At 43.1% G+C, this 20,406-nt stretch overlaps 2 protein-coding genes across 5 annotated transcripts in view; one reads left to right on the top strand and one right to left on the bottom strand.

Moving 5' to 3' along the window:
• The window catches only part of rin2a (Ras and Rab interactor 2a), a 36,600-nt gene extending 23,518 nt beyond the window's left edge, over window positions 1-13,082 (top strand). For all 3 annotated transcript variants that reach the window (XM_079362773.1, XM_079362774.1, XM_079362775.1), the window contains exons 8-12: window positions 434-2,047; window positions 8,476-8,784; window positions 8,880-9,011; window positions 9,136-9,299; window positions 10,109-13,082. In XM_079362773.1, coding sequence (XP_079218899.1) covers window positions 434-2,047; window positions 8,476-8,784; window positions 8,880-9,011; window positions 9,136-9,299; window positions 10,109-10,585 — 2,696 coding nt within the window. In that variant the 3' untranslated portion in view covers window positions 10,586-13,082. The remainder of the gene's footprint in view (window positions 1-433; window positions 2,048-8,475; window positions 8,785-8,879; window positions 9,012-9,135; window positions 9,300-10,108) is intronic.
• A 3,831-nt stretch (window positions 13,083-16,913) lies between these two features.
• The window catches only part of slc24a3 (solute carrier family 24 member 3), an 89,857-nt gene continuing 86,364 nt past the window's right edge, over window positions 16,914-20,406 (bottom strand). For both annotated transcript variants that reach the window (XM_079362341.1, XM_079362342.1), the window contains one exon: window positions 16,914-20,371. In XM_079362341.1, coding sequence (XP_079218467.1) covers window positions 20,222-20,371 — 150 coding nt within the window. In that variant the 3' untranslated portion in view covers window positions 16,914-20,221. The remainder of the gene's footprint in view (window positions 20,372-20,406) is intronic.

Genomic DNA, 20,406 nt, shown 5'->3' with positions numbered 1-20,406 from the left:
CACAGTTGTCATTGCTTTGACCGGTAGGAATCTGCAGAATAATAAAGAGAGACGGAGAGAGAGAGAGAGACGGAGAGAGAGACACAGAGAAACACACAGAGAGAGAAAATATATCTGCATATGAATGCAGAACTCGTAGGCCTGGCATTTTTGAACCAGTGAAACCATCATCTATCAGTAAACAAAAACTGTAAACAATGACCGTATGACTGGACCGAAGAGGAAGTTTTGCCTTCCAGTTGTCTGAATGCTGGAAGGCTCTTTAAGTCATTTAGACTCTTTAAGACAGGTTTGGCCAAGCAAAGGCTGACCTCACTTCTTTATGTGGCTCAATTTTTGTTAAGACATAATTAACCTTGAGCCTAAAGTATGTGTCAGACATTCTCGAATATAAACTGTATGGTAAGAATATTTCTGTCACTGTGTCCTGCAGGTTTCTGGGAGGCTCAGTTTTGCCACAGGAGAAAGGTGTCAGCGTCCTCGGCAGCATTAGCTGCTCCCAGCAGACCGCCGCCCCCTTCGCCGAGACCAGTCTCCATAACGACCTCCCCAGAAAGCCCTCGGCTTCGAACTCGTACCCCATCTGAGCTTGAGTGCTGCCAGTCCAATGGGGCTCTTTGCTTCATCAATCCCCTCTTCATAAAGGTTCACCAGCCGGAGGGAGACCGCATCACTGCTTCAAATCCCTCTGGCCTGAGGGAGGAGCCTGTTGGCAACAGTCAGGAAACCAACAACGGTGAAATCCAACAATGTTCTCCGGTCTGTAGCTCAGAGCACAGTGGCAGTTTCCAGTCAGGTCAAAGCGACTTGGAGAGCAGTAACAAGAAGGTAAAGGAGGATACCAGTGAAACCAGCAGCAGCGATCAAAAGCAGAGCGCTCCAGACAACATTCCACGGTCCCCACCTCCTCGTCCACCCCCTCCTCAATTTGCACAGCACCGCTCAGGCCTTCTTCCCCGTCAGCGCAGCATGCCGGAGAAGATCCCCTGGATCAAAGTCCCGAAGGACAAGGCGGAGGAGAGGGAGAGGGGCAGCAGCCTCCTTTCTCGTCTGGGCTCCTCTCTAAGCATCAGCCCCTCTTCCTCCCCGCCCAAGAGACTCAGCATCAGCTCCCCTATTTCCATCCCCCGGCCGTCCCTGCCCATTTCTCTGTCGTCTCTCTCCTCCTCTCCTCGTCGTACGAAAGCCTCACCATCATCCAGTTTGGAGGATGCTCAGTGCCACTTGGCGCTCGAGGAAGAAACGATTGAGAAGGCCCTCTTAAGGGCAAGGCTGTCTCAGCAAAGCTCCTCCAAAACCCCAGAGCAGGACGCCAGCAGTCCTTCAGACCCGTCCCTGTTGGCGGCTCGTAAGAGGGCAGAACTGACCGGAGGCGAAGAAGAAAAAGGCGAGGAAGGTAGCGGCGGTGGCCAGCGGTTGAGTGACATGAGCCTCTCCACAGATTCCTCTGACTCCCTCGATTTTTCCCAGTGTTCGGCCTTTTTCCTCCCTCCTCTTCATGACCCCAGCCCCCCAACCATAGCCGACTTCAACACCCATCTCCCCCTCTCCATCCCACCATCCCACCTACCTTACTGCAGTATGGAGGAGGATGACGACGATGACGATGATGACGATGAGGAGGAGCCTGACTATGGCGTCAGCCTGGAGAGCGACCAGGACCAAGACCAGGACCTCACCATGGTGCCACCTGGCCACCGCACAAAACGTCGCCCCAGTGCGGGCGCTTTGGTCTTGCAGAAAGCCCTGAAAGGACACCTACGCAAGATGAGCGGCGTTTTCAACTCGCTGCTGACGCCCGAGAAGAGGGCGATACGCAAGGTGGTGGAATTGTCAAGGGACAGAGGCACATATTTCGGTTGCCTGGTGCAGGACTACCTGAGCTACATGGGGGAGGGAGCAGGGACCCAGGCCTGGCAGGGCTACGCCTCTGGACTGGAGCTGCTGCAGACTCTCCGCCAGTTTATCACTCAGATGAAGAGCTACCTGCGACAGAGCTCCGAGCTCGAGCCTCCGATTGAGAGCCTCATTCCTGAAGACCAGATCGGTAAGCGCCTACAGAAATACTTCTTCCAGCTTTTCTTCATAGTCTGCACAGTATCCTGTGTATGTTTAAGTTGGGGATCAGTTAGATGCTTGTGTCTGTGAGCAAAGTTTTCCAAACTGTCGACAGGATGGGGATTGCTCCAGCTCAACATTTCTACCTTGTTGGCATCTTGACCTCTTCCTGAACTTCACCTGAAGGGAGGTCGGAGTCAGCTTGTATGTTTTTGACAAATAATGGGGCGACTGCTTTTAGGAAGTGTGAATGAGGGATGTTTCAATGGAGAAATGTCATTCTAGATGGAAAGGCTATGTCACAAAAAGGCACTTTTAGTGCCGGCACAGCAGTTTCACTTCATTTTTTCTGAAGTGAGGACATTGGAAAAAGTTCTCCTCACGTGTTTGCAGTTGGATGAGCGCATGTTTGTTAATGTGTATACATCCTGGAAAAGCCACAGCCCTCAGGATAATGTTGTTTGCTGTCGTGCTGTGTGCTTTAAGGACAGTATCAGTTTAGAAACCAAAAAGAGGACCAGGTGAGTTTTATCAGTCCCACCATTTCAAACTATGTGTCAGTCTATTACAATGCAGTGCAAATATTAGCATTTTCCTTTCACTGATACCATTTATAGCCACCCTTTATTTCATATATGAACAATAGACTTCAACATGAGGGTGAAACCAAACACACCCATGAAGGCAGATACGGGCACACACACCTGCTGGAACAGCTGTCTGTGAGTAAGGAAGGCCAAGCTTGTCAAGCTGGCTTTGACTTTGGACAGAGCGACATGTAAACAGAGAGCATAAAGAGCGTTGTATCTCAGATGTTTGTGTTTCTGCTGGTCTGGAACCAGAGCTCTGTAATTATGATACTCGTCATCCTCATGTATCAAAAGCCATCATATAATGTTGAGACCTCTCAGAGAGGCTTCTATTGAACCCCCCCTGAGGTTAGCCATCTTTAAATGTTTGATGGTTATACTAAACTTACTGGATCATTGTCATTATGGCAATGTCAGTTTATGGTGTGATACATTGGTCATTCCCCTGTAAAGAGTAACTGGAAGGTTGAAACGTCAACTGTATGTTTAACATTTGATGAATGCATCCTTGTTTGCAAAAAAAAAGGAAGGTAAATTCAAACTGTCCCATGAGGGATACCGTAGGACCAAACATCAGGAAAACCTCAGTGAAAATCAAAAATAAAATCTGAGGAACACAGCTTGTATATGATGAGCTCTGGATATTTTCTATAACTGAGTATTTCTAAAAAAAGAATCTAAATACGATGAAGGACCACAGGAAGTGAGATGATTTAAACTATGGAAGTGCAGACATTTATGAATAACTGTAAAAGCTCCAGTTAATCAGACGGTGCTTAGAAAGCAAAAGAGCCGGGGTGTACGTGTTCCTGTCGTTTTACAACGCCTGAAGGAAAAGGGAGACGTTTGAAAGGCAGCAGCAGTATTTATGTTTATATGTCCCATGTGCTGTTAACCCATCCCCCTTCCTTTTTTTTTCTCTCTCTCTTCTTCTTCCTTGAATGGTCTGTTTTTCAAAGGGATGAGTTCTGAGCTGCAGAGTGAGTTCTTGGAATAGTTGCACAATATTTTGTTGTGGCAGCTTCAGTGGGCTTTTTTTTTTTTTTTTTTTTACGTGAAACTCAGAAGCCCAGATGCATGACGGTCTGCCAAGTTGTAGAATGGAAGTCGAAACAACTCTGTCCTTTAAAGCGAAGCTCCAATCAGAGTGAGAGGATCGAGACGAGCCCCTTGCGGCACTTGATTTGCATACCTTCTTCATTTATGCACTTCTTTGGAGCCTCTGTCTTTAAAGTAATGTGCCATGCTTAAATGAACTATCATAAAAGGCACTCAGTATGTTCACTTCAGAGGAATCAGCTCTTTAATACAAGACGAGTAATACAATCTAAGCAAATGATCACAATTCAGAGTGGACAGAATGAAAAGACAATGTTTTCAGATTGGACACTCGTCCTTTCAAATATAAGAAATACTTCTGTTGTGATTCCTGTTGTTGTTGTTGTTGTTGTTGTTGTTGTTGTTGTTGTTGTTGTTGTTGTCTTGCACTCACTCAACAACCCAGCCAGTAACGCAGCCATGTGTGTGTTTGGGCTCAGGATGTTCAGAGGGGGGGGGGGGGTAAGGGGCCACAGTGGTAAGGGGCAGAATAGAGTTCCTTGTTTTCATCCCACAGCCAACACAAGCCAGCGTCATGAAGCTTCATTCGCAGTGCTTCACAGAGTGTTCATGAGCCGAGACCTCGAGCGAAGACGTCTCAGATTGGAGCCTTAAAGCCCCCTCACATGTCAGGAAAAGATGCTTACATTACAAAGAAGCGTTTCTCCTCATTAAAGGCTCATTGTAAACGCTGATCTCGTCACGATGTGGAATCCTGCTGGATGTTTTTTTATTCATTCAAAGAAACCAGACACTGCTCTCTCAGGATGATGGCTGACTTTCATTTATTTTGTCATTAATAGGATTCTGAAGTGTTAATCTCAGCATTTCTTATAACCCCTTAATAATGATGCTTCCTTCAGCTTGTTGATGTTTCACTTCGAGTGAACCCCTCCCTTTCCAACCATTAGCCCTGCCACCACTGGGGGGGGGGGGGGGGGGGGGGGGGGGGGGGGGGGGGGGTGATACTCTCTTCAACAAGGCCTTCAACAAGGCAATAAGGAGTTCTTGTGACCATGAGCAACTCCTCTTCATAAAAAAACAAAACAAAAACAAACAAGACTAAATGACCACCGCAGTGGGCACTCCGACGTCCTCCTGCACTTCGAACACACTCTCGTTAGGTCAGCTGCTGACTCTAAACGTCCTGTAGGTATGAATGTGTGTGGCTGTGATTGACAGGTCAGCCATAGGGTGGAGCCTGCCTCTCGTCCAATGACGGCTGGGATCGGCTCCAGCCCCGCTGCAACCCCCGAAGAAGAAAAGCAGTAAAGATAATAGATGGATGTTCCATAATATTCATTACCACACACGGCACATGATACGATCTGTATTTAAGACAACAAACCAGTTTTGACTTGTGAACATTTTTCCCTCGGCCTTCTCGTTTGTGAGATCTAAAGATAGCTACTCGGGTTATTTTGATGGTGTTTATCATTGTCGCAGGAAGTCAACAATCTGTGTCTCAGGAGGAGAGCTCAGTGACATGACAGATAGACACACTCCTCCAGATAACGTCAGTCTATTCTTAACTACAAGGAGACACACTTGTTGACATGCCTCTCTTTGTAGCTTTTAAAAGTGGCACCAAACTTCAGATGGCTAAAAACAAACAGACACCAAAATCAAGAGTTAAAGCATCAGTGTCTTCAGCCTTGGACATCACAGCAGGGGGCCATATGCAAAGGGTAGAAGTGAGTGAAGATTACAACTTCAGTGATAACGTGTCCTTGTGCTACTGTCAAGGACAACAGGGAGGATGTTGGGTGGGAGGATGTTTATACCAAGCGGGAAGACGCCCTGTTTGTGGGAAGTGCGAGACTTTGTTTGCGTCTGTTTTGGCCGTCCTTAGCTGATAAGTTGCCCGAGCACTCTTTTGTGTTTTTGTAGAGGTGATGCTTTAAAGCTATTTCACTTTGGAGCCAGGACAGGACATAGACGTCCAAGAAGGGTCAGCCACCACTTGTGGCTGTTCCTGTGAAGCGTGGAAAACAAATGACCACAGGGTAAAGACGGTCACACTAGCTCAGGTCTGATAGACTCACTGCTCTGCTTCGAGCGGGATCGTTTGAATGTCTGTACATCTGGCCCACAGTTGGAGAAGGTTGGCACAAACTTACCTGCTGTCAATCAATACAAGTAAAAGAAAAATCTGTTTGTCTGGCAGGAAAGTGCTTCGGACCCCAGACCACCGGGGGCCTCCAAGGGGATGACAAACAGCAGGGGTTTGAAATGTGCACATTTAGTAATGGCAGTAGACTCAGGCGGCTCCCTCTCCAGGCCCTTCGGTGGATGCGTGTGTGTTGGGGAAAACCAAAGTTCATCAATGAAAGTAGACGCAGGAAAAAGAAGAGTAGGTGAGAAGAGGAGAGAGCAGACGGCATGGTGATGAACGCTGGTTGGAGGGGCCCCCAATGAATGTTTGTTACATTGTGTGAAAAAGAAAAACTATCACCCTGAAAGCAGTGAAAGAGTGTTTTTAGGCTCTGATGTGTGTTGTAACCACACTGAGACGTTATGTCAAGGATTTGGTGTTAACCTTGAACCGGTTTGCCAGGAATCTCAGCGCAGAATGACTTTGTGTGAAAGAACTTCTGAACCAAAGTCTTTTGGGTTGACTTCTCATGTAAACCACACGTCGACAGCAGCACTTTCAGGTTGTCTCAGAGAACATCCAAACAAAATGAATTCACTGTCTGCAACAGACAGGTTGTGTTTTTCACCCAAAATAACTTGTGATTATGAGGCTAAGGAAAGCATCGTCCCTGCGATACTGAAACAAGGTAGTGAAAAACAAATCCACCCAGTCTTTACCTTTAATTAAAGCGGGTGGAAGAAAAACAAAAGAAACAGCTCTCATCGTGCTGATGCTCGGTGCCCTACTTAGTGCCACTGTTAGTCAGTCTGCAGTCTTTGAATGAGGAAGTGAGAAAGCCCTGTGGCCCTGTGGCAGTAATGTGTGTCGTGTCATTCAGGAGCATGGGATCAGTTTGAATCGTGTTTTCAGTACAAATGTTGGATCAAACCATTTGGCTTCAGTAGGTGACTTCAGGCAGGAAGTGCAACCCCGCTGGAATGGTTGTAATTTATCCTCGGGGGGTTAAAAGGGGCTCGGCCTGAATGTGCCTCGACAAGTGGTTTGTGCTCCTGAGACAGACGGATCTCGACTACACCATGATTCCTTTGAAAACCAGAAATGTCCTTTAAATCCCCGTATTCAAAGACTTTAGACTCTACGAACAAAAACAGTCGGTGGTCTGACCCGAGCTCTGGAACTTCATGGTAAAACAAAAAAGAATTAAAACATTTGCAGGAAAGGAATTCAACAGCTCCTTCTTTTCTGACAGACTGATGGATGCTGAACTTCAGCCAACTGTGGTGGAAAAGTCAAATCTGTGTCTGCTAATGTGCTCAGCTGAAAATCTGCTGACTTCACCCTTTTCTGGAGGAAAGTCAGCAACAAACACACACTCACACATGCTCCTTATTCAGCAGTGCTGTGGTTTGCCCCCCCCCCCCCCCCTCCCCTCTCTGCGTCCATCCTGTCTGTATTATGATATCATGGTTGGTGTTAGTCAGACTGCACGAGCTGAGCTTGTAAAAAGTCATGTTGACACTGTAGATTTGTGAATGCACACCCGGGCTGCTCTGTTCAGGACCAACACAGTCATGGCCTAGAGTGTCCTGAACGGTCCTGAGGTTTAAAGATGGCGGATACTAAACTCTTTGGTTTGTAGAAAACAGGAAACAGGACGGGATCTGAGCGTGGCAGTTTCCGGGAAGCCTCGATGCTCAGTTCTGATGTTTTCGCTCACATCGGATTCATTGTTTCTGTTTGGCTCTTCACATTGATTTTTATCTTTGGCCTGTACGAAGGCCCAAATCGGATTTGAAAAGATCCGATTTCACGTAACTTGTGCTGTTCACTCTCTGATCTGACGCACACGGGAGCCTGATGGACTTCACGCTGCAGTGTCAACGCAGCTTTGGAGTTCCTGACTAATTTGCTTTTGTCTCAAGAATCCAAAACAACACAGTTCAGGAATGAAACCTCGATGGGATGTTTGCTCTGCAATGAAACGACTTCAGAATAAACTCCCAGTGGACAAGTAGACAAACAGGCTATAGAACAGAGACACTTCAGCAGACATAAAGACGAATGTGCACGTTGTCAGAGGTGGGACTGTTGAAGAGATTCACATCCAGCAGGCTGTTATCTGAGGCTTGTATTTAGTCATCCTGCAGATAGCAGACTAACACAGGAGGGCCAGAGTGTTTCCTTCCACTACGTCCACGTCTGTGTCCAGGAGATCAGAGTTCAGTTGTACTGCTTTGTTTACAGCTGCATCGCAGATTCGATTGGTTAGTCATCGTCTTCCTCCTCTGCTTTATTCGTGTTTCTCAACATCGGCACAAGACACACAGGGGTTTCTATTAGCTCTTAAGTATACCAATCTCACGCATCAGAGATTGGTATACAATCTCTGCATCACTCACGCATACAGTGATGCGTGAGTGACTTAAAATACCTTTTAAAGAAGATGCTGATTGGCCCAACAAAAGATGCAGAGGACACGCATCTAAGCTGCATTTCAATCACACTCCAACCTCATTTAAAGTATCATCAAAAGTTTTCCTACTCGATCTGAAATAACTGCCTCCCCCCCCCCCCAAAAGGAAAAAAAAATCATTCCAGACTGTAAACACAAACTGTTTGTTTTCTCCTCAGACCAAGTTCTGGAAAAGGCCATGCACAAATGCGTCCTGAAGCCCCTCAAACCGATAGTGAGCGCAGCCCTGCGGGAGTTCCAGGTGCGTAATGGTGAGTGGCAGGAGCTGAAGGAGAACCTGTCATTGGCCAAGGCCAGGCAGCCTCAGGAAATGGGCGTGGCCGACACGCTGCCCCCGGACCCCGTGGCCATAGAGAAGATCAAGCACAAGTTCCACAACATGAGTAAGCTGTACTCCCCTGAGAAGAAGGTCACCATGTTGCTGCGAGTCTGCAAACTCATCTACACCATCATGGAGGACAATTCAGGTGAACGTGGGAGCAGCAGCAGGGTCATGTGGGAGAAACAGTCACGACTGATGAAGTCAAAAGGTCCTAACGTCTGTGATCTCTCTGCCTCGCAGGTCGTCTGTACGGTGCCGATGACTTCCTGCCCATGCTGACCTACGTGTTGGCTCAGTGTGACATGCCCCAGCTGGACAACGAAATACTGTACATGATGGAGCTGCTGGACCCCTCACTGCTCCATGGAGAAGGTCTGTTTGCTTCAACAATCCCCATATAAACCTTCTTTCAGTAAAAACACTAAGGAGAGTGTGGGGGAATAGTTGTGATATGCACGCATTGTTGACAGTCTCGCTTCTGTTTATTGATTTCCAGGTGGCTACTACCTGACCAGCGCCTACGGAGCCATGTCCCTGATCAAAAACTTCCAGGAGGAGCAGGCAGCCAGAGTGCTGAGCTCCGAAACCCGGGACACACTCCACCAGTGGCACCGCCGACGCACCATGCAGCGATCTGCTCCATCGTTTGATGACTTCCAGGTAAAAAGACGAGTGGGTGTTAGCGGAGACATTCCCTTGGAACTGTCCTCCGTCTCTCTGCTGTCTGACTTTATGCTGTGTGAAGAGATGGAAAACAAATCTATCCTAACAAAAAGTCCATCTCTTCTCTTATGTGTTCGAAGAACAAGTTTAGCTCCTTATGGGGAGAAAACAACTTTTTTACAGTGCATACTTTGCTCAAGGGCACTTTCCCAGAAAGGTTAACCTGCTGCAGTTAAAGCTGTTGCAGCCTTTGGCTTATTTAGTTAACTGGTTTAAATGAACAGATTTTAAGGCTTGTGTCCACAGACAGCGCTCATGACTTTAATTCGAGTTGTGTTGTTAATATTTGCTTTAATTTAAAGATTGATTAGCAAGCAAAGGTGAAAACAGTGCGTACGAGTCGTGTCCAGGCCTCAGCTGTTGCCCGACCTGGAAACGGTTCCCTCGAAAAGACGAGTCAGACTAGCATCTCCTTTGCCATTGTTGTTGGCAAAGTCTAATGTCCCGCCCCATTCTGATTGGTCATTGAGGGTGAAGCGACATTAAGCCGTTTGAGCGCGGCGACACTAAACAATGTTGGCGAGGATGGGTTTTTTTTGTGCTCAGGGTGCGGAGCGCTGAAAATACAGAACTCCACTTTTGTTTTCATTGAACAACAATCACTGCGCTGTGTGTGGACACAGTCCCATAATGTGATAAGAGACCTTGGAGGGTTGTCCTCCTATGTCTTCATCACTTCTCAGGCTGCGCAGAGATCATGTTCAGTGACTGACAGAGCTTGTATTTCTCTCCCTGCTGTTCTTCAGAACTACCTGAGGGTGGCGCTGCAGGAGCTGGACAGCGGCTGTACTGCCAAGACTCTGCAGGTCCGGCCGTACGCCACGGTGGAGGAGGTCTGTCAGCTGTGCGCTCATAAGTTCAAAGTGTCCGATCCTGAGAACTACGGCCTGTTCCTGCTGATGGAAGGCAGCAGCCAGCAGCTGGCGCCCGACACACACCCTCAAAAGATCAAGGCTGAGCTCCACAGCCGCTCGCAGGCCACTCCCTTCCACTTTGTGTTCCGCCGTGTGGCCGGCAGCGACACCTCATCATCAGCTCCACTCGATACTACACCCAACTTGAACGACCTCGCTGCGACCTCTGACCACAGGGACAATTTGAACGACCTCGACGTGGAGCTGTTGGACCCCTCCCTCCGGCCAAATCTCAGCCTCGGCCTCAGTCCCCATCTGAGCCTCAGCCTGCCGCCCAGTCACCTCAATGGGAACTCCATATCAATATGACTGAGAGTGTGAATGGGGTCTTTGTCCTCCAAGTTGTGACAGCATCGCCCTTTATTTCGATTAGACCTTAAAGAGCCGGCACGTCGACGAGCTTCCACTGGGCTGAACGCCACATCGTGCCAGTTTTTACAAAGCCTGACTTCTCCTTTTGGATGACACGTGTCGTCTCAGTCAACATCCCCTCGCTGGAATGTTTTGTCTGACAGACACGTGAAAGAGGAAAAGAAAAAAGGAAGGAAGGAAGGAAGTGAGAAAGATGGAGCTTTTTTTTTTTTTTTTTTTTACTTCCTTGCGTCTCGATTTGGCATCAAACACAGCTCTTAACATCTAAACACAAGGTTTAGAGAGAGATGTGGGAGGTAATATTAAGTGTAAAGATGACATAAACACGACAATGTGTTGACAGTCCTGCCTTAATACTGGTGTCATGGTGCTGATTCAGGGTCAGCTGTTCTTAGTGTAAACATGATCTCATCTCACTCGTTTCTGATCAATCACTTTAGATATGAAACAGATATTTTATGTAGGTGATAGATATAACTAAGACTTGTGTGTTACAGTTGCTGGTAAACTGTATTTTATATTTTGTGTTTGGTTTGAAACTGTTAATCCTTCTGATAGTGAATATGTTTTTTTTGTGTTTTTAGTGACACCTAGTGGTGGCTGGTGAATATTGCAATTTGATATCTTCCACAAGCAACTTTATGCAAATATTAAAAAGAAGAGAAACTCGTCAGGGGAAATAAGAGTTTGATGGAAAATATCTAACAAGAGATGTAGCAGTGTGTAAAAACAGAAAGGCTGTCTATGTATTTACTCATAATATGACAACATTACCAACCCATGAGAGTTCCCACACTCTTTAAATTATAATGTAATTTAAAGAGTTTGCAGAAGTAGAAATCTGTTGGAAAAAAAAACGGGAAAACAAAACAAAACTGTGGAGCCAAGGAGACGAGAAGTTTCTTCTTTCCATAGTTGTTGGAACACGAGACCCGAACTGCCTCCTTCTCTCTTGTGTCTTGAAATGGGAAGTGGGTGTCATAAAATTGTACTTTTCCATCAAATCTATGCTGCTGTGGTGACCGGGCCAGTGTTTACAACCACAGCCTCGTTTTCTCCTCTGCCTTCAACACGCAGAACGTCCTCTGCACTCAGCTGCATGTATGCAGGTAGACCCTGGCATTATCAGTGGAAGATTATCATGTATGATACTGCCTTTTTTTATGTCACAACTAAAAGATGAACTTTTCAGAATGTGTACAAAAAAAAAACCTTCTTGCATGTAGTTTTGTCTTACAGTGTAATTTTAGAAACAGGCTCGTCTGCCAGTGTTTAGAAAACGTAACATTCATTCATGTTTACTGATTATCCTGGTGATATCAAAGATATTGTCTTACATGATCTATTGCTTGTTTATGGGTGCCTTTCACATTCAGATTGACATGATGTGGCCGAGGAACAACTGTGACTAGCTGCCATATTCCAATTACAGACAAGTCTTTGTACTACTGACGAATGATAAAGGTTTTTATAAAATGTACGTATATGGTCGGTTTTAATCTAAACAGGTTTTGTGGACTTCAATGCTGGTCTGAGGTCACACACACAGGAACGTGCTGTACGGCTCGTAGATACTCAGAAAGACTAAAGTATGTGAGGACTCTGTGTACAGGAGAAGAGATGTTACTGAGACAGGTTCAGTCAGCGATGCAGACGACAGGACAGTCAACAAATCAAACATTGGAAAGTGTCATGTCAAGATACCAGCCGTTTCAAAATCAAGTCTATATGCTGTTTAATGACTGTCTTGAACTGTAACACTCCATTCATTCCTGTTTTAAAGTGTGGTGAGGTATGTAAAGTGAAGTTGAAGAGGGTAGCGAAAAGCTCTGCTGCTTAAAAGGGAATTCCAGTATTTATTTTCATCCGGGTCCTTCATCGTATTCTGGGTGTTCATTTGAGCTGAAAGACGGGCTGCAATGGCGCCAGTGTGTTCTTTCTGGTCTGATTAAATAACAGAAGCCAGCTGTACAGGGATAGAATGAATTGTGAAAGTCCGAGGAAACGTCTGACACATCACGTTCTTCGAAGTAGTGTTGTAGTTCTCAAACCGAGGACCCTGATCTAAATGAGTGGAATCCCCTTCTAAGCGAATCCGAGGTTTTTTTTTCAAGGCGGTTGTGTCGCAGGATGACATCATGTATCGTCTGGATGCAACGGGTGACAAGCTCAACATGTGTTTATCTGGGTGCCAAGTTTTCCCAGCTTGAATCGACTCATGGTGTGATGTTTTCAGAAAAATAACTTTTCATTGATTTAGCAAGCTGAGTATTTATGTGTCTCTGTGCGGGGATTTTTCACAGATGGCTTTTCCGTGTCTGTACTATTCTTTACAGTGTCAAGATATCAACTTCATCCAGGCAAACAGTTTATGATGTGTCATTGAATGATTTCATATATATCCTTTTGCACTTAATAAATGTTGGAAATGAAATCGCATGCCTGACTTGGTTCTTCTGTCAACACTTGTTTCTGTGTTTCACCACTAGAGGGTGCTTACAGCCCACATTTTCACCCCATAGCGTTCTGCTGCTGACCGCACTCGTTGCAGAAACTCTTCTCATTTTATGACTCAACACAAATAAACCTCTCACTGCTAAATAAAAATGAGATTTAAAAAAAAAAAAACTAAATGTTTTTTAGATTAATTTTATCAACTAAATGATCATTATTGTGACCATTTAAAATACTCTTTCAAAGCCACAAACCCTGTCGTCCACCGTACTTTGTCAGTGAAATTAATACATTCAAGACTCAAATATTGAAATCACACAGAATTTACTGACTTAGAATTGGAGGGACGGAGATCGCAGGCTGGGATGCTGTCATCATGCTTGGTTTTGTGTTCTCGGCTCTGTAACTTTTACGGATAAACTTGTTCTATCAACTTTACGGTTGGAACCTGTGCACTGTATGCACCACTGCACTTGTACCCATATACTGTGCATTGGCACTTTGTATGTTTTATGTATTGTCTCTTTTATTAAGTGACTCGCCCTGCAACCACATGTAACTAGGGGCACAAATAAAGTAACCTGAACCTGATGTTTGGAAACAAAATATCCAGAAAATGACAAGATGAGGATTTAAATAATGAAATCCAAAGCTTGTGCTGGGTGAATCTGATAGGAACACGGAACTTTATTTTATGTATATAAAACCAAAATACTACTTTTGCCATCCCAAAAAAAAAGGAAAATATACAAGAAGGATGATTTCACTCTCTAAAGTCTTAGTTTTTGCTGCAATAGTTTTCTTTCTAACAGTGCTGTCTGCAAAGTGTATATCTTAGAATACAATGATTGTAATAAGAAAAGTTTAGTTGTGTACTGGATGATTGTCTGAGGTCGCTGAGTATCCACTGAAGAGCGCAGCCAGAGAGTACTTCCTGCAGTAGCTTATTAAAATACAGCAGGTGGAGCAGTCTGTCACTGACGGAGCTGCTCAGAGAATCCATGCCTTTTTTGAGCTTGTTATGGGGCATGCCATCTCCAGTGCAAAAATGAGTTTGATAGATTTTGATGTTCTAGGCTGAGGAAGGTGCACATTCCTTTAGCTCAAGAGTCAATGTCTGTGTTTCTTTCACTAAAAGTACTTAAAATGAGTCAAACGAATTTGTGAATTAAACATGTTTTTTTCTTATCTATGATGAAAGACAACTGAATATTTAGGTTTTATTTTTCTTTGATACGTTTGGACCTAAGAAAGGGCGTTTGTTTTTTTTTTTAAATTTGATTCGTCACGCTGCTTGAGTCTCATTAACTCCAGGGGAGGTGAGATTAATTACACCTGGAGTGAAACTGGCACTGATTGAAGCTCCTCTCTGATTGGCCCAAGTGAATAGGTAACATGGTATTTAATGTCTGTGAGCTCAGCAGACTGGGGATGTGTCATTTTGTGAAGGGTCAGTGTTTCTGTTGAAAGAAACGAGTGCACTACCTGTGGAGTGTGTGCTTGTTTGTAATGTGTTTGGTGAGATTGTGGCTGGTCAGGATTGGCTAAGGGCAACATGTTGTTCAGCCATGGTGCCAAAATGAGCTTTTAAACAAGGAATTTAAACCGACATGTGTTTATGTTTAGCTAGTGTGTACATAAATAACATTGTCTCCTTCTGCACGTGCACCATGTGTTGTTTATTGACCGTATTTAATGATAAAGGTAGCCTCCACTTAGCAAAATAAAAAGGTAAACTCACGTTGAAATATCTCGTCCAGTCCGCTCAGTGACCTAAATATCATTGCCTCGGGCGAGTCTCCTTCTGTGCATCAACATGTGTTGGTTCCACTCGTACTGATTTTCCAGTAGGTTTTGATTCCATCATAATGCGCCACAGCAACACTATTTGAAACGTTTTAGCAACAATATGAGCTCATCTGAACTTCACAATCAGCACTGCACTTCCTTGGGTCCCCATCAATCCAGCCACCAAGTCTGACGTCCATCGGATGAATGGTTGTGTAGAAACACAACTAACAAACACACAGACACACACACACATAGATTCCTGCATTTAAAGCTATATTTCAGTTTCAACGGACAAATCTACAATTGATTGTTAAATTATTTCCACTCACACTGCCTGACATTCAGAAGTATAGAGTGCAGCATGTTTTCCATGCAGCTAGGATGCTATTATAATTTCAAACATTAGCAAATCACATTACTTTTGTGAAGTACAAGATCCTTTTTATGGACAACTTTCCGCATGAATTTATGAGTACACAGATTCAAGAAAAAACAAACAAGGCTTTTATTACCTTAAACAAAGACAACTTTATTAATGCTCAGGTAGCATAGTTATCTCTAAAAGTACATTTGAAACACTTAAACACAAAGTAAACCATTCTATTGAAAAGTTTCTTGTGTAGAAAGAGGTAACGCTTGGACACGAAGAAAATTGTATCGTCTGCAAACACTCTCACTCTCGAATATCCTATGCTAGCAACAGCATGCAGTCATCTAGGACATCCAGTTTGAACTTAATCCAGTGCCATCTAAAACACAATGGACTCTCATCCCGAATGACATTAAGATTTCCCATAAATAATTCATCATATTGAAATATCTCCATGCGAGTAAACAAAGGACATTAGTTTCAGAGGTCTCAAACACATCAAAACAAAGGGAATACAAGGGAGACCTAGTATCTATGAAAATATATTCAACAGATATACAGATTGAGACAAAAAATATATAAATACATTTACACCTATCTATATACATTTGTACACTAGCAATATCACCCATGTGAATATCACAAATTTATAAGAAATCTCCTCTACAAGATGCTTCTTTACTTATCAATGTGAGCGTTTTTTTTTGTGGTTGTTTGATTGGTTTTAAGGACATGGTACCCCCATGTTCAGGTGTTAGGTCCATGTTGTGAATAGCAGCACAGAAGGTAATGAACCAAATAATTTATATATAGTCAGTTGTAAAACAATAAAGTGCACAATATGAAAAAACTGGAGAAAAAATGCCCTGGATTGTAAAGATATTGATAAAACTGAAGCAATTAGATGACAATCTGTGCCATGTAGTCAGTGATTATCATGTCCGACAGAAAGACTTCATTGCTCTATTAGTCAACCTATCAAGACCTGATCCTAGTCATAGAGACTAGTTAGTGCCAGCAATACTACAATACACACATTTAAAGGTCCCATGTTGATGTTAACAGCTGACCAACAGTCATTGTGATTTTGGAACAGTTCAAATTGAAATAACACTGTTTAATTAACCATATGTCTTCTCACAAAGAATGATGTGTAATTGTAGATTCTGAGAAAGGAAAATCCCTGGAAACTGTTGTTGGTTTTATATGGATAATTAGACAAGATCATTTCCAGTTTGAGGGGAAAAGGTCAGAGGAATATGTAAAAATGAAAAATAAAAAAAACATCTTTTCCCAAGCACAAAATAATGAATGGAGATTTAGAAAATAAATATAACATTGGTTGATCTATCATGCGGCGTCCAAAAAAAGAAAAGAGAAAAATCTTATGCGCACAAGTTATTAACTAAATAATTAAATGCCATACATTTTCAGAACTGCTACCATGACAACTGGTAGTACTGAGCCCCTGAAGTCCCAAAAAGTTAAAAAAAAAAATCAATATCTTGTGTGCACAAGACATTTTTGGGGACTTCAGGGGCTCCGCACTATCAGTTGTCATAGTAACAGTTATGAGAAGGAATGGCAGTATTTCAGCCATAGGAAGAACAAGACGTTTGGGAACATTTAAAACACCAAGGTGTTTTAAAACTTGGTAATTATGTAAAGTTTGCAAGCTTTGAAAGGTAACATTAGTAAGCAGTTATGTCTAACAATGACAGTGGTCCTTTCCTCTAGTATAAGTCAAAATTAATCATGTGCTCAGAAAAAAAGGACCTGTACAAACTCCCACCTATCAGTGCCTTAAGGTCCAGATGTAAAGTACCAATCAAATGCCTCGTTATCTCCCTGTGCTTAACACCAGTCACATTTAATGTGCTTCCTGCTGCTGGGGTCTAAAGATCGTTTTACCAGTATGATTAGACCAACCCTACCTTTAAATGTTTTAAGTTAAGGTGAAATGATTATTTAGATATTTACTGTAAAATATGTGACACTAAGTCAGAGATATGATTGCTTCTTTTTTTTTTTATCCTAAATTTGACATACAATCTCATGTTTAATTTGTAAAATCTCAGTTTAGTAAGTAAAGCTTGTGAGTTCAAATGTCATAATTGTTTTGCTAACTATTTTTCACATTAAATCTATTGTTTATTCTTTTCTACAGAAGTTAATAAAAAGTCACACCATGATCTAGACCATTAGTTCTCCACTTGTGGGACGCGTCGTGGAGCCCATTTTATTGGGTCGCTATGTGACTTGAAAAAAATGTGTAATAAGTCTATGAAGTCCTGTTAAACATAAGATTGTCTTGTTCCTTCACTTTGTTCCGTCATACATTTCTTACTTTTCGTTTGTTTGTTCCCTGTCTCAGAATATTAAATCTTAACATCAATTAGAATCAGGCGACTTTCACGTTACTTCATTTCTTCAGGGACGTGTTTTGTGAAATAGTGAGAAAGACGGGACCTTAAATCATGAATTTGTAAAAATGTCCGTCTTTGTTCACTGCATGGTATTTCCTAACTGCAGCCAAACATTAACAGCATGATGCTTTCAGTAATTCTGCTAACTGGTAATCTGATGGTGCCGTGTGGTAGTGCTGGCCATGCTGATGGGCTCATTATGTTCATAACAGTCCAGTTTGGATTTGTTGTAAAGTCATTAATAAATAATTTCATCTGGAATGACGAGCTCTTACAGTGTCACATATAGAGAAAACTTAATTTACAATTTGAATACATCTTTTTAAACTCTTATAAATTCATCTTTGATCGTTAAAGCATATTTACATATTTGTAAGGTCATATTATTATTGCATCACATAAGATTCAAAAGACATGTAAACCCTGTTTCCCGGTCATAGCACAGAGTTCTCTACCTGTGTCACTAAAAGAAATAAATAGGTATGAAATATAAACACAAAAGCACATTAATTATTTGTACATTCAAACAACAATACCTCTCAGATTTGATATCTTATATGTCTGATCAATAAATTAAATATACCTGCAAAAGAAGTTCGACTTTGTTTCGACCCTTGCATTCCCTCAACAGGAAAAGAGAGTGGGGCACTTGACATTTCAAATGAACCTTTGTGGAGGAAAAGCTGACATTTGGATGCATTCTGTGTGAGAATCAACCAGCCCTGAAGGACGAACGGTAACTTCTGCAGGGGCGGAAGTCTTTGAGGAAAAATGTGACTTCCCTGGCGTGCATTGTCGCTCGTAAATTTCAAATTAAAAAAAAAATCGTCATGTAGGATTCACAAACCACGTTGTACATGCTTCTAAAAACTAGTAGGAATATTTATGTACCACAAACCTACCATAGCTGGACAAAAGTTAGACATTAGGCATTACAAAATACAAAGAACTCCTGGAAAAAAATAAACATCCCAACTTTTAAATATTCAGAGCTGGGACTAAAGTCCTGATGCTTTATATTGCATCTTTACTCTACTCCTACAGTAACACAACTAACATGTCTCACTCCCTCTTTGGGACGACAAAGGAGTAAGAACCCAGGACATCCATCCAACACTGAGGACAGCCTCGTCCAACTTGCTTGGCTGATCATAATGCTGCCACTGTTTTTAAGTCTATTTGGTCAGTTTCTTTGCAAAAAAAAAATAAAAAAAAAAAATCAGCAGTGCATGAACCCATGACAACCTGCTGAAACACAACATCTTAAATCATCACTACCATAAACTCACAAACACTGCTTCATTTTACAAGGAGGCCGTCCTTGTAATCAGCGTGCATTAGGAGGAGGAACACTTCCGGTCTCCCTGTGAAGCCTGTTTAAGCTCTTCAGTGCAAGTTTGACTTTAATTTAACATTGTCACAAAACTAAAACACGTTATAAATTAAATCCAGCTCCAGAGGAGAAAATTTGTGCTTGCTTCAACACCAGTGGTCTTCTGTATAGGTGGTCTTAGGCGTGGACTTAAGCTACCCCTGGATCCATAAATAAAACCTGCCTGGGTGTTTTGTGACCTCCAGAGGAGAAATGTGCGTTTGACATGAATAAATAATACATATCACATCTGGGGGTATTTACACAGGTGGGCTATTTACACAAGAGAAAAGAAATACAAACTCTCCATAAATCTAATAAACTCTCAGTACAAAAGACAGAAGCTACAGCTGTGAGGCTATTCCAGTTAATTTATAAAAAGGGGGACTGGATAATCCTGTGGTCGTAGGACGAGATTGTGCAGTTCTGATTTGCTGTATGTCTGAAAGTGCTGTGAACATTATTGGAAAAAGTCACAACAAGACAATGGAGTGGGACAAAATGTGCCAAATTACGTTCTTGTCTGAAATGAATGCTCATTATCTCCAACACCACACCACACGACACTCCCTCCCTCCCCCCTCCTGATCCCTTTACATCATAGCTTTTATCAATATATAACTCTCAATATCTATATGATTCCTCTTTCCTCTCAGGAAAGGTTTAGCAGCTGGTAAACAATACATCTTTCACACCGAAACACTGTGGGGAAAAAAAAAAAAGGTCCTCGCGTCAGAAGCAAGCAGTAGTCGGTAAACAAGTGTTTGTTGTTGTTGTCCTCAGTGCAGTCCTTTGGGAAGGCTTCGAAACAGTCAGTCATTTCTATCTCTGCGCCCGAAATCAATGCCACACTCTGGTTGTGAGCAAACACCAGAGCAGCTTCATATTGCACTGTGCAGAAAGACGGAGATCAAGACGAAAAAGAAAAAGAGCAGAACCAGATCTCGTCTCACAAAAGAAATGAAAGCAGGAAAAAAAAATTTCTCACAAAATCATTTCTGCTGTTTTACACATTTTAAGAATTTGACCTTCTTGTTCTCATTCTACCATCAAATACCATCATCTATTTAATGCCTCACTTCACGTCCCTTCCTCGCAACCGCCACTTCTCATGCGAGTGTGTGCATCAGTGTGTGTGTATGTGACCGTGTTTGTGTGTCTCATTCGTCACGGCAGGTCGGCAGGTTGACGAAGGTAAAGATGTTGTACTCGATGAGGCAGGAGAAACACAGGAAGACCGCGTAGAGTAAGAGACACATGAAGCCCAAACGCTTGTCCAATGTCCACTTGTTCAGGTGAACTCCCAGGACCTGGAGGAAAGAGGAAGACAGGATGAGCAAGAAGG

Source organism: Symphodus melops (assembly GCF_947650265.1).
Source record: "Symphodus melops genome assembly, chromosome: 15".
Taxonomy (NCBI): domain Eukaryota; kingdom Metazoa; phylum Chordata; class Actinopteri; order Labriformes; family Labridae; genus Symphodus; species Symphodus melops.
Note: the sequence above shows the minus strand (reverse complement) of the source record. Positions and strands in the feature narration are given on the sequence as shown.